Source organism: Prinia subflava, chromosome W (assembly GCF_021018805.1).
Source record: "Prinia subflava isolate CZ2003 ecotype Zambia chromosome W, Cam_Psub_1.2, whole genome shotgun sequence".
Taxonomy (NCBI): Eukaryota; Metazoa; Chordata; class Aves; order Passeriformes; family Cisticolidae; genus Prinia; species Prinia subflava.
The window spans coordinates 8802726-8816997 of record NC_086282.1 but is presented as its reverse complement, the minus strand read 5'-3'; the positions used below and the strand labels follow the sequence as shown (position 1 = coordinate 8816997).

At 44.0% G+C, this 14272-nt stretch overlaps 1 protein-coding gene across 1 annotated transcript in view; it reads left to right on the top strand.

Moving 5' to 3' along the window:
• The window catches only part of LOC134563442 (probable E3 ubiquitin-protein ligase HERC3), an 86813-nt gene extending 78077 nt beyond the window's left edge, over nt 1-8736 (top strand). Inside the window, 6 exon segments of the mRNA XM_063421359.1 lie at nt 658-824; nt 1923-1996; nt 3131-3206; nt 5293-5476; nt 6184-6286; nt 6746-8736. Coding sequence (XP_063277429.1) covers nt 658-824; nt 1923-1996; nt 3131-3206; nt 5293-5476; nt 6184-6286; nt 6746-6954 — 813 coding nt within the window. The 3' untranslated portion in view covers nt 6955-8736.
• Nucleotides 8737-14272: the final 5536 nt, after the last annotated feature.

Here is a 14272-nt window from a genome sequence, read left to right as displayed (position 1 = left end):
CAAGGAAGGAAGTGGCCTGGTACCTTTTGTAACTTGTAAAGAGTATTACAGAGTATTCACTTCTAATGTCAGTGCTATAAAACAAGTCTTTTGGCACCGGGAGTGATGACAGTGTAAGCACTGAAAATGAGTCCTGTATTTGGAACATGTAACGAACGTGGGCAGCCAGTATGTGACTGACACAGCAGCGTGAGAGTCAGCATATGAAGAGAAGGAGGCCTGTGCTAGCACCTCCGCTGGTGTATCTGCCTGGGTGGAGCTGTGCTGATGCAAAAGCTTTTAATAGAAAATAGGATGGGTAATAGGGAGAGGATTGTTAACACATTTTCTTACAGTACATAGACAGTAAACATTGAAGCACTGTTAGTGTCTAAATGCAGAGGAATTTCAAAAGGAATTAAAAGGCAGGTGAGGTGGAAAGCTGCTGTTTCCACAGCAATCATGGCTTACAAAAGTAATAGAGCATGGTTTTTGAAGCTTCATTTCTGTGCCACACACCAGCAAGAAATTTATAACTAGTGGCACCTGATGGTAGCTCTCTGACCTTGTCCCAGTTGGAAATGCAGGGTCTGGCTTCTTAGTGCCTGGAGGAAAGGGTACTGTGCATTGCAGCAGTGACAGTATGTCTCATCAGGATTTCTCTGTGTGGTTTTGCAGTGTTTTGTAGAACACAATTGGTTTCACTTGATTGGCATCATATGTGGTCTTGCAATCTACAATTTCACAGTGGTAGACCTTCACTTTCCCTTGGCTCTGTACAAAAAATTCGTGAATGTGAAGCCCTGCCTAGAGGATTTGAAGGAGCTGTCCCCTACAGAAGGAAGGTATGAAAATCAAAATTTGCAGCTTTTCTGGGAAAGTAGACCATCCAGCTAAGAACAGGAAGCACCAAACTAGGTAAAAGCTGATGAATAAAACACCTCCTAATCCTTTTGAGTGGCTGATTAATTTGGGTGACTGTGGTCCTAGCAAAACATATGAGCTGGTGGTGAATTTTGTGTAATACTTCTCTCCCACAGGCTATTGGATCCATCTGCTTAGGCTCCCACCCTCCTGACCTGCAGGAACTGTGTACCAACACAGCCAAAAGACACCTCCCACACCCCCCTTTGAGAACAGGAGTGGAAGCCTGTCCCTGCCTTGTGTGGTTGTGTGTGATCCCAGCCTCAGCCTTTCCTCTCGAGCCAGGCTCAGACTAGCAAGCAGGGAAGTGTGTGTAGTGCTGTGAATCATCCCATCCATGAACCAGAGCAGCTCTGACCTGCTCCCATGACAGGAAGAAGTTGAATGGAGTGAAAGAATTACTTTTTCCAAGTGGTATATTGAATCTTTTCTACCTAATTGCATAGGGATACTGGTTCCCCCTGACACTGGGAAGTTAAGATCCCACTGTGACTGCTTGTCTTATTTCTCTTACTGAGTTGCCATCTGATTTATCTACACAAAGTGACAGCTGTATTTATCAATAATGAGGTAAAATGCCAGAAGACAACAGCAGGATTTTGGGGAGTAGCAGAGTATTTTCTATATGAAGGGCATAGAGACACAGTCCACCTCTGTCTCTTCCTCCAGTCCCTCAGACCTTTGTGTGGTGATGACATAGAATTAGAAGTTTAGAAATAGAAATGTAATTCTGTTCCAAAGCCAGGATCATTAAAGATGATCCATGAACTAGGTAGGCATAGACTGTATTGATAGTTTCTGTGGACTGGCATTTATCCTACTTCTAACAAATCATCTCTTTATTTGAGGTGTATTTCTTTCTTACTGCTTCAGGTGACTCAAATTCTCTCTCTTGCAATCCTACTACCCAGATGTATGATACTGTTTACTTCTGCTGAATTTGTTTTCCCTATTAGAGGTATGGCTTTTAAAATCCCTGGTTATTCTTTTTTTCATTTCTTTCCCTACTTGTTATTTAGGAGTCTCCAGCAACTTTTAGATTACCCTGGGGAAGATGTGGAAGAGACATTCTGTTTGAATTTTACAATAAGACACATTTGACATCAAATCTCTGATTACTATGGTACAGTTGAAGCCCATCTATATTTTCATGCGTATTCTAGCTTATTCCAAATGCCTATAGCACATAGCCCATGCTAATGTTAAAATGTTCTTTGCTGTCAACTCCCTTCTTTGGTATGTATGTGGTCCTAAACACTGAGCTAGTAAGTAGATTAAGCTGGGTGGTTTTCAAAATAGCCTTGTTGTCACTGTTTAAAGACCTGATACTCTAACAGGTTGAGTGATGGATTCATCTTGATCTGGATCATTTTTTGACTCTGTCCAAGGCCTGCCCTGGGGTAAAAACAATGTACCATAAAACCGCTCCACACTGTGAAGAACCTTGCTGAGCAAGGTGAGTGGTGCCCATTTCCTTGTTGCATGAGAGCACATAAACACTCTTAGATCAAATTTACCTCTGGAGTGAGTCAGACCTGCATCTGACTGTGTCTCCTGCAGGACAGAGCTGTAACTTGGGATGAAGCAATGAAGCCATAGTGATTGTAATGCAGGCTGTGTAAAAAAAGGATACCTTTAAAGTAACAAAAGACACTTTTCTCCAAATTCTTTTTCATGCATAAGGGCCTCTTTTATCTATGTCAACTTGAAAATTGACCCTTTTGCATTTTTTTTTGGGTAGTCAGTTAGTGTACAGAGTGTAAGTTTGGACTGGTGCCATCCTAGGCTGGCAAAAGCAGGAAAATGTCTGTGACATTTATTCTTCCAGTGAGAGAGGATGAGTTAACCTATTGAGTTTCTGTTAAAAAAGGGAGTCCTTTTTGTTGCCAAAACTCGTGGACTTAGTTAAAAACAGGTTTTTAGTCATCAATCTCTTGGGGTTTTTTCCGCAGGAAATTTACCTAAAATAATTTTTATTCCTTTCTAAGTTTGCATTTCAACTTAATAGCAGTCCTACAGCAAAGGTAGGTGATGGAGGGTGGTGAAGCACACAGGGTACTTGGAGCAGAGAACAGAAGTTTCTGCACATACCATTTTCTCTGGCCCACCCTTTACATGCCAGCCCACAGTTATCTGAGTCTAAGAGGACTCTGTCTTTCCTGTAGGCATATGCCCTGGAAAATATTTCTGGTAAAATTAATTTCCTGCTTTTGTACAGATCTACAGGGAAAAAGCTATAGTGTGACAGAGCAGAAGAACCTGGTTGAAGATGGCAATAAAATCCTGGTGCAGAAGGACAACAGGCAAGTGGGGCACCTGTGGGGATTGACTTGTGCTTGTGGTGAAGTCATGTGCCACAGAGACCCTGGCTGAAGGGAAATGTGGGGGGTAATTAGTAGTCACTGCGAACAAATTTTAAGACCAGTTGCTCAAAAGTTACTGAGCACTAGTGGCACTTGAACAAAAATCAAGTTTTCATCATCTTTCCACCAATGTTTGGAAAATGTACCATGCACTTGAATTGACATCTTCCCTATAAAAGGTCTCTGTATAGAGACCTAGAGAGAGACTCTTGGTAGTTTTCTCATTTTAAGTAGACATTGGAGACATGATTTTTGGCCCAGGCTAATACCCCTGATGACTCAGAGAGGAACTCCATGTGACCAACAAAACTGACCCTGGCAGACTTGTTTGTACTCCTAATTCTGGAGCTGGAAACTTTCCTTTGAGCATGGCCTGACTCCCGTCCCTGATCACGGCCAGAAGGACCTGCTGTGCTTGGATCCCTTTCCATTTGGCTGAACACCCCAGAGTTATTACTATCACTAGTTATTATTACCATTCCCCCCTTTTTTTTGTCTAGCTGCTTAACTATTTTCTTCCCATAATCTTGTAATTGGATTTCTACAAATGTCTTTATTACTTGAAGCAGTGTTCACATTCTTTCTCTGCTGGCAAAACGTGATCCAGTGACTACTGAGCAGCATGGTTAGGGACTTGTACTAGAATTGCTGAAGACCTTGCTGGCAAGGCTGGAGATGAAGTAATTTCCTATTAATCTGATTATTTAAAGGGGTTTTGAATGTGTCTGAAGCCATTGCTATAGCAAAATCTTTGTCTGTGTTACTTCTTACCTACTTTACTACTGCCCAAAATGGTGTAATTACACAGCTAAAGAGCTGTCTCCATGCAAAACCCACATGGGGGTGGAGCAGGGTAATTCTGTTTCCCTGCAAAGAGAAGATGGATTTCAGGTAAAACAGAGGAGTGTTTAATCTACCCCTGCAACAGTGAAGGAAAGATAAAAATACCAGTCATAGAACCCTTTAGGTTTTTAGGTTGGGCATACACATTCAAAAGAAAACCTGGCTTTTTTTTTACTGTATGCCTTCCAGTACAAAGGAACAAAGATTTTAGCTGAGAACACTTGGGAAGAGCACCAGGGTTAACTACTGGAACTGTTTAAGTCAGGAAAGAAAATCCTTAAGGAGAAAAGCTAGTGTGTAGTTCCACCAACTTAACATTCCAAAATTCAACTGCTTTATCCTGACTGGAGTTTTGAACTCAAGCTAACCTCTAAATCCAAGTCTAGACATGGCTGTCAATTTACCTTACAGTGCTTAATGACTTCCTTCACCTCTACATTTAGAGGCCAGGGACCAATTTGCCAACTATGGCCTGAACAGTTTGCTGTATGCATGTCTGTGGGCACTGCCCTTCCCGTGTGAGGAAAGTTCATTGGGCACTGGGGAATGCACAGGATTGCTGTAACTGACAAATGCAGAGTAGGAAATGCCTGCATTTTCCCTTTCTCCTTTGGAGTTCATAAAATGCTCTTGATGCTGGGTTCATGACCATAACAGCCAGAGAGGAATTAAGCAACAGTTAAGTGCTTAATCAGTTTGAATTTCCCTAATGCTCAGGTGACTGTGGGGAAAATGACAATAAAACCAATGCACTTGAAAATAACTCTCCCTTTGGTATATAATTTCTTACTTCAGGTTTTCATTTTTGTTAGTCATATTTCCTGTTTACTTCCTCACCTTTCCCTCACTGCTTTTGCATAGTGTATGTGGTGAGAACTCCTCTACCAAAAGGCCAGAATATTTCTTTCAGCTGTAACCTCCTCAGCTTTACTGGTGGTAGAGAACCTGGGGCACCTCCCATGCCACCATTACCAGGGAATAAGCAGACACATGGTGGCACTTGCTGCTGAACACCCTGTCCACATTGCAGTGGCTTGGTCAGAGGAGGGCAGTGGGTTGAGCCTGCTGGAGACTTGTGGTTGCAAAACACTTTACAGGCAGAAGCAGGAGAATGTGGCAGTGCTGCTGCTTGGACATATGATTAAAAGTGCTTTCCTTTGCCTGCTTTCTCTCAATGCATTAGGGAAGAATTTGTCGAAGCCTACGTAAATTACTTCTTCAACGTCTCCATCCAGGAATGGTGCATGGCCTTTTCTAGTGGCTTCCTGAAAGTGTGTGGCAGGAAGGTCCTGGAACTTTTCCAGCCCACAGAGCTCAGGGCCATGATAGTTTGAAACAGTAACTACAACTGGGAGGAACTGGAGGAGGTAAAGCTTCCGTCTTGTACTTTTTTTTTTTTATTTTGTACAAGTGCCAGGATTGTGCAGTTGAATGAGATGGACATTAGTCTGTGTCAGGAGATGGGATAAGCCACGATGCATTTTCTCTTTTTCTGTGCTCCTTGCACACCTTGCTCACATGAAAAGTTTCTCACTGTGCTGGCCTGCTACAGATAAAGCTCAGGGAGGAAATTTGGGATGAGGAAGGACAGGGAGAAGGACTTCCATCTGCTTTTTTTAGGGATGAAATCTATGAATGAAGGGAGGAGAAAAAGGGTCTTCACCTATAGTAAAACTCTGTTGCACAAGGGCAAAAACTACACAAGGGTTCAAAGGGGAGTCTGGACACCCAGAAAGGGTTGTATCCTCTCAAAATCCGCAGACCAGCAAGTCACTGACAAGGCAGTGTGTGTGATCCTGTTCAGGAGTTCAGCCTGTGAACAGGCACTCCAGAATTGCTCTCCACACTTGTAATTAGCTGAAAAGCAGAAGGCTAATGCCTGCTTTCCTCACATTGCCAGGAGAGCCCTTGCAAGGTCTTTGAGCCATGCTGTTGCCCATCACCCATCCTGTGTTCCCTTTCAAAGCTGTCAGGCACTGATCTGATGTCAGATATAGAAAAGATCAGGTCTGGGTTCTGCTTAGTCTTTGTTTTCTAGTGCCAACTGAAAATGTGGTATTTTGGTTTTTAATAGAGCGCTGTCTATAAGGGAGACTACACTGCCACACATGCAACTGTGAGAATGTTCTGGGAGACCTTCCATGCACTTCCCTTGGAAAAGAAGAAGAAATTCCTCTGTAAGTATCTTGGAGTGGTGCAGCATCTCCTGGAACTGAAAGACTCAGGTGGGAGTGGCTGCAGAGCTTCACTGCATTAAGTTGGGTGATCCAGTGTAACAATATCTGCTAGTCAGAGCTGGGGTTTCCCTCTACTGTGGTTTGCTTCCTTCTGTCCTGGGTAGCTGGCTCTAGGTGGCCCTGCTTGAGCAGGGGGTTGGCCCTGAGAACCTCCAGAGGTCCCTTCAACCTCAGCCACTCAGATTCTGTGACTGCTGGAAAGATAAAGGCCAGTGTTCATGCCTGGCACTGGCCCTGCTGTGCTGGAGCTCCCCTGGGAGCCAGCCAGGCCCTCCATGGAGTCCAGTCTGGGTTTCAGCCCCTCCAGGCAGGTGGGGCTGAACTTGACCTGTGGGTGCAGCCCTGGTGGGAGGTCCTTCACCTGTCCCACCTGCCCAGCCTTCCTTGTGCCTCTCGCAGTGTTCCTGATGGGCAGCGACCGCATTCCCATCTACGGCATGTCCAGCCTGCGCATCATCATCCAGTCCACGCCCAGTGGGGAGCAGTACCTGCCCGTGGCTCACACCTGCTACAGCCTGCTGGACCTGCCCAAGTACAGCAGCAAGGAGATCTTCAGTGCCCGCCTCGTGCAGGCCATTGACCATTACAAGGGCTTCAGCTTGGCCTGACCCCGTGGGGCTGGCACTGACTCTTGGGTGCTGAGCAAGAGAACAATGGGCTTGGGCTTTATTTTTTTAAGGGAATAGAGCTGAAATTTTTCTTTCTTTCTTTTTTTTTTTTTGGGGGGATAAATATAAATAATAATAATAACAGAGATGATGCAGTCTCAGCCTGATACTGCCAGCATTTTGTGGGGCTTCAGCAGGGAGAGGCTCTTGCTTTGAATTTTCTCATCTACTGAACAAAATCAGTTCAGTGGGCATTTCTGTTGTTTCCCCCCCAACTTAACATCACTCCCCTCCTGGCAATTCCTTGTAGTTTGCTTTTATTGCCCTCATACACACACACTCTTACCTCTCCTTTTAATTCAGTTGAAATATTTTGATGTACCTTGCATTTAGGGTATAGTGGAAACTGAGGATGAAATAGCGATCTCTTTGAAAAGCTGGGATTTTCCCCCACCCTTTTTTCCTCCCTTTTTAAATGCAAGCTGGTTCTTGCTTGCTTTGATTGGAAATATCTCCTCTGCCCTTTGGTCCTTGGTGGATGGTACTGGGCTGGGATGTCCTTTGTGACCCCAGAGCGGTGCACTAGTGATGTTCTGTCTTTTTGCACCAGGATGTCTCATGGAAAATATGGTAGTTTACAGAGGTTGGCTTGTTTTTCCTCACTTGTCTTGAATTTTGTTTTCAAGCTTCTCAAAGCCTCAGAATCCTTCTGGAGTGGGGTGTGTGTTCAGGCTTGTGGAAGGACAAGCCCTACCTGTAATAGGAGGCTTCTCTAAATGCCTCCCTTGTGTTGTGTTTCTGTCCTGGCAAGTCTGCAGTCTGGGGGGTGGGCAGCCCTCTTTTTCCATCCCAACCGCCCTGTTACTCCATTACAAGGTGAGGTGGCTGTTTTTACTGCTGCCACCTTTGTCCAGATGAGCTGTGTGTGTAGATGTGCACGTGCAGGGGTGTGTGAGTGTGGGAGGTATGTACAATCTCTCCAGTATCATCAGGTCAGGTCAAAGAAAGGAGTAGAAGATCCCTATTTGAGTGATAGCCCCCTTTCTGGAGATTGGTTTGATCTTTGCAGTTAGGCTTCCTTCACTTTGCTGTTTGAGAACAACCCTCTCACGTGTCAGCTGTTTTGCCAGGGGGCCTGAAGGACAATCTGTATGAATTAGACTGAAAATGTAGAAAAATCACTACATAAATCTATCCTGTGTGATTGGAGAGCTTTTGCCCTCTTTTCCTCAGTCTCACTGCCCCATTAAGTGAAGTTTGAATGATTTTTCTCCCTTCTCCCCTGCCATTTTTCAGATCTTGTTGTAAATCTCATTTTAAGACTAGGGTGATTTTGACATTGACTTGTTATTAGGACATAGTATTTATGCACCATGTTCAATTTACAGCATTGAACTTTGCACCTCGTAACAAAAGGTTTTAGGCTTCTGGGTGTGGTGGTTTTTTTTGGTTTTTTGGTTTTTTTTAAGACAAGCTGTAGACTACATTGAGAGACCCCCAGCCTCTTTCTAATGCAGCGCTGAAGACAAATATACAATTATATCAAATGTTTATTTTTGATATGCGTGTACATAGTCCAGTATTATGCAATAAATTTGATGTTTAATTCTGATGGAGTGTCTGCCTTTCCATGTTGGGAAGCAAAGGAGAGGCTGCTCCAGGCACCAGCACTGCCTCTCCCCCCGTTCTGTCTCAGACAAAGGGAAGTCCTCCACAGAAAAGCTTGGACTTGAGACCAGTCCTTAGTCATTCCATAAATGCATATGTGGTTAGACACATATATTGCACATATTTATTTATGTTTAGGTGGATGGATCATATGTAGACACAGGAATACGCACATATCCTCTTATATACAATGTAATGTGTGCACATTACTGTGTGACCTTTATTATTGTGTAAGGTCTAGCTACTGTTGTATCTAGTGTATATAGTCTATATTTTGTGTATAGTGTGTTGCATTTTTGTAGATAACATATTACACTACAAAGGTAAGTGTGTATATGTTTTATATACTATATAAATGCAAAATGTGTGTATATTTATACATCACACATCTCTTTTCCAGTAGCAAGTGTCAGCCCTGTTCAGCTGAGGAGGAGGAGTCAGGAAGGGTCAGGGCTGTTGAGGACTTTATGATCCACTTTATTGAGCTGAGCCATCTTTGGCACCATCCCACACAGAACAGAAGCTGACACCAAACACCTGCAGTCAAAATAGTTGTATTTTCTTGTTTTATACAAAATACAAAGCATACACAATGTTTTTCAATCCATTTATGTTTAAAAGGACACCATTGATACAGTTTGAAGTTGCTTACATAAATCATGTAAACAGACCCAAGCCGAGTCACTGAGGTGTCATTAGCTGGAGAATGCATTGCCGAGTTGCTTTTGTACACTGAATGCAGTCCAAAGAAAAGGGATTATTAACTATTATTTTTTTCAGTCAGGCACCCACACCCACCCTGGTACTGGCTTCTGCACTCAGCCAACCCAAGTATTTGCTATACACCAAGTTATTTGCAAAACTATGTATTGTTTGATATATGTACATATCCATTATTCTAGGAGCTGGTTCCCTGCATGCAGGTGTTCAAAGGGAAGCACAAGGATCATACACTTGCTGACCATACAGGATCCAGCAAGTATTCCACTCTCCATGCTGTGAGTGACCATGCAGGTTGGTAAAACTTGACTGCCCTCTCCAAGAGGTAGAGATGTCAATCCACTCTAATCTCCAAGGGCAAGACCTTTTTCCACCAATCTTCTAAATGTAGGGTGTTGTTGTGGGTTTCGGACGGCACAGAAATAACAACATGACTCTCCATGATGGTAAAAATGAGAGCAAACTTTATTCTTCTAAATTCTACTTTTATAGAGTAGTTCGGTACAAAGAACATGATTGGTTATTCAGCGTCTACACCCTTTAGTAAACATTTCTTTCCAGTAAACATGCTGGAAAAACACCACCTGCAGATGGTTTCTCACTTCCCAAGGTTTGTTTGAATTCCTCCTTTAGATTTCTCAGGCTAACATGAGAAAGTTGCTCGTCTGCCTTTCACACAGACACTGGCATGGCCTGAAGCCTAAGTTCAGACCAATGTCAGGCCCACATCTCTCCCTTTTAGTTTTTGCTGAGGGCGGCGTCTGTCTGTGTCCTCTCCTGCAGGGCCCTTGCAAGAGAAAAAAAGACAAATATGACACCAGAAGTCCCTTTAGTAATCAAACAATCACTAAATAGAACTTCCATTGGGCACCGACTTAAATGGTCAGGGAAGTTCTGTGGCATTCGGTGTTGACCCTTCACAACCATGTCCATGCACCAGTGTCAAGCTTAGCTATTTACTAATTCTAATACAGAAAAAAACAAAACATCATTAGTCTGCTCAAAAATGGCAGTCTAATTTGTCAAGATTCATCACTCTAGGAATCATCCTTTCAGATAACAAGGGCTTTTCCTGCCTTTTAGCAAAGGACAGGGGTCCTTGCATCACACCTGCAACAGCAAACTGGTTTATTTTTCCAATTATTTGGACAACTTGGTTGACCCTTTTTTTTTTTTTTAATGCAAAAATGCATGCGTTGTTTGAAGGGGCAGAGACCAATTGCAGGATGTGCAGGATTGGGCCATCGTTCACTCAATTGGCCCATGATACCTGTAAGATGTCACCTAGAAAGAAAAAATAAGAATAATAAAATTAATAAAAATATCAATAAAAAGATATCTGACTCCAAAAATATCTACGTGATCCCAATGACCAGAAAGGCAAAAACCACAAAGTGAAACAACAGCCCTTAATAACTACAAAACATACACCAAAGGCACGTGAAATATTACCTAAAATACAACTACATCTATGTAGGAAACTTAAATGAAGCAACATCTACTATAAAATTAAAACACATGAAAAAGAAAAGGTCCATTGAGCCAAGATGTTGATACTTGGCATCACTGGATGTCTTCTTGAAGTCTGAAGCAGGGAGTGACTCGAAGAAGATCGATGAAAACAGGACCATGCTGCTGACAGGGCTTTTGTTGTCTCCATAACTTCCAACCACATGGTCATCTTTGCAGTCTATGTGATAGCCACTAAGGCTATGCAATGTCCCTTTTCACTCCTCAAAGGTGATGGGTAACACGACTGCTGAACCTGCTAATGATAAAACACAGACACATCTTCTCCTTAAGTTAACAAACTTGTCAGGCTCCACTGCCCTAAACTGATAACTTGTCAGACTCCAATGTCTAAATTCAACATCCAGGTTTCATAATTACTTTTTCTTCAGGTTCATAACATAAATGTTTCATTGTTGCAAGTTATCTTTTTGATAATAATTTTGATCAGCCCAGAAACTACAAAAGTGGAAGTGCTTCTTTTCCAGGGACATCCTTCCTGGGCAGGAATTCCAGGTTCACCTCAAAGATCAATTCAGCTATTATATTTAAAGGTCAAATTGCTGAGTCAAATAACTCATATGTAATTTTTTGCTAAAACATCTGGGCAAACAGGCAATTCCCATCCAGAGAGAGCCAAGGCATGGCTGGTGCCCAGCTCTAACTGCAGAGGAATCCCTTACACCAATTTTAAAACAAGCTTCTTAAAAACCTTATGATAAAGACTAGTATAATGATTGACACCTCCTAAATTTGTCAGGGTAGAGATGCTCTGAGCTCAGCAGGCTCCTGAGATGGTCTGTGACCAGGATTGGAACTGCATCCCAAACCGTCAGGACAGAGGAGGCATTCTTACAAACTCAGATAACCTTATCTGGAAATCTGAAAATATTTAAAAAATCATGAATGTAAAACTAGCATAGACAGCTAGAAAACAAGGAAAAATTCTTGGGTGACACGTGTCTTACAAGCAATTATAGACAAATGGCAAAGTACATGAGAAGAAGAAGAAGCAGAAGCAGCAGCAGCCGGCTGTAGAACTGTGATAACTATCATATCAGTGAATTCACATTATATAGTCAATATATCATCAACAAATATCTTTTAAACTGAGATAACAGTTAAAACTCATAACTGATGGCTATACTATAGAATTATTAATAATACTTGTGTTATCTGCGAAAGGGAACAAAAGTTGCTTATTTGTTTTTTGTATTTCTTGTAATTTTTCTTCTATTATGAACAGGCATTTAAAGCTCCAATTCTGTTCACAGAGATGCCTTGAGAAGAAATGTTTTGAGGGAGGGTGGGAGTGAAACAGGAGATTTAAGAGTTAAAAGGGAATTTAGAATAGTTTAGGCAATATATATATATGAACATATGGTATTCGTTATTTTACTTATATGAAACTTAGATGGGGCTCCTCCAGAGAATACATTTCTGATGAGCTTGCAGAATACTGAAGGGGTCCCTGATAAAAACTGCTGAGCTTGCCAAAAGATATGAAGCAAAGGGAAACTGCGCATGCGGAGACACTCAAGTTCGAAAGTTCAACAGCGATGAAGACCCTCGAGCCTTCATCCCTTCAGGCCCCAGACTCATTAAAAACCACCGACTCAATAAAAAGGGCGAACTGCGCAGCTGCAGCTAATTTCCATATCATGCGGAGAATAGGCGGGGATAGATACTGAATATGTATAGGCGTCATAGAATATGCATGATTTTTGTGAATAAATAGGGAAACTGTGGAGATGGGGGTACGCAGGATTTGGGATAATGCTTTCCCCCTGCGTCCAGCGCTGAATAAATTACGCACCTACTTTACAACTTTTGGGTTGTGGAGTTATTACCGCAATTCAGGAGGGAAAAAACCCAAACAAAAATCAACTGTCCCTCTAAAAGGAAAAGCTTCTGCTTGCCTTAGAGGTGGTGAAGTTATTTGGCCCTGCCCTGAGTGGGGCTTTGGGGGCTTCAAAGGCCCCAGGGCTGCCCCGCAGAGCTGGGGGAAATCTAAACCAACGTGGCCCCCATTTGTAAAAAAAAACCCCTATACCTTAAATTTCAAGCGAAGCAACTCCTACAGCATTATAAGCTGTCTAGAGGAACAGCAAGTGCAGCCTCATGCACTCTTCGCAAACGCCGCTTGGCACGCAGGGAAGGAGGGGGGAAGCGAACCCCGCCGCTCATGGCGGGGGGGAAGGGGGAAAAGGAGCGAGGAGACCGCTCCTCCCTTCCTATGATGGCTTACTGCACAAATTCACGCTGGAAGGAAATGAAAACAGCCATGAAGTGTGTGCCGGTGGGGCAGGGGCCGCTGCCCCCGCTCTCATTGCCACTGCACATGGCGGGAGAAAGCCTCTGTCGGGGGGGGAAACAGGGAGGGGACAACGGAGCGGGGCTTGGAGGGGCTCAGCCCGCCGCCGCCCTGCAGCCACCTGTCTCAAGCAGAGAGCCGGTGGCCCCCCTTCACCGCCCTAGGGGGAAGGGGGGAAAGAAGCGGCAAAGCCGCTCCAAGCCGCACTTCTCAGCGTCACCGCACGGGAAAGGGACCCGTGCACCCCCCCGACCCGCGCACCCGCCGGGAGTGGGGGAGACCGAGTACAGAAAAGCGAGCGAGAGAGAGAGATTGCAGCCGCTGCCGCGTCAGGCACAGCGCCCTGGAGCAGGGCGGGGGGAAACCCGAGCAAGAGAGGGAGAAAACAGGGAGGACGAGAGAGAGAGGGACCGTGGGCCGCCGGCACCCCAGGCCCGGAGTGCCTGCTGCCCGCTGGAAAGCTGGAGAGGAAGGCGGGGGCCGGCCCACTGGAAGCACCAGCTGCTGCCCTCCCTCCAGGGCATGGGTCTCCCTTGTCCCATCGCGCCCGCGAAACCACGGGGTGGGGAGAGAACTGCCCATAGGGAAAACAGAGAAAAAGGGGGGTAAGGGTCTGACCCCGTTCCACCGCCACCGCGGGGAGAAAGAGGGGGCTGGGCATGGCAAAAGACAGAGAGAGAGATGTGAAAAAGGCATATTGGGTGTGTGGCTCTACGCAGATATTTACTATATGTAATATGCTAGGTAGAAAAGTTATGCAATATTAACATTTTAAATAATGTAGTAAATGTAGTTTTTAACATTGAATCTAAGTAAGAATTGTGTGTAAGGTATTGTCCTTAGCTCAAGAGCAAAGAGAAGATAACCCAGAGGTTTCTACACAGAGAGAACAATTACAACAAGCCAGACTAAAAACCCCTCTTGGATGTTTCAGAGGGAAAGATACATATCTCCTTGAAACCACCCTGACCACTCCAGACCATGCATATCTCCTTGAATCTACCCTGGTCAAGCGAAGACCATTGTATATCTCCTTGAATCCACAAAGCCACCTGGTTAAGCCAGACTCCAAGACGCCAGGGGTTTTGCAAAAGGCTCTTGGCAAAC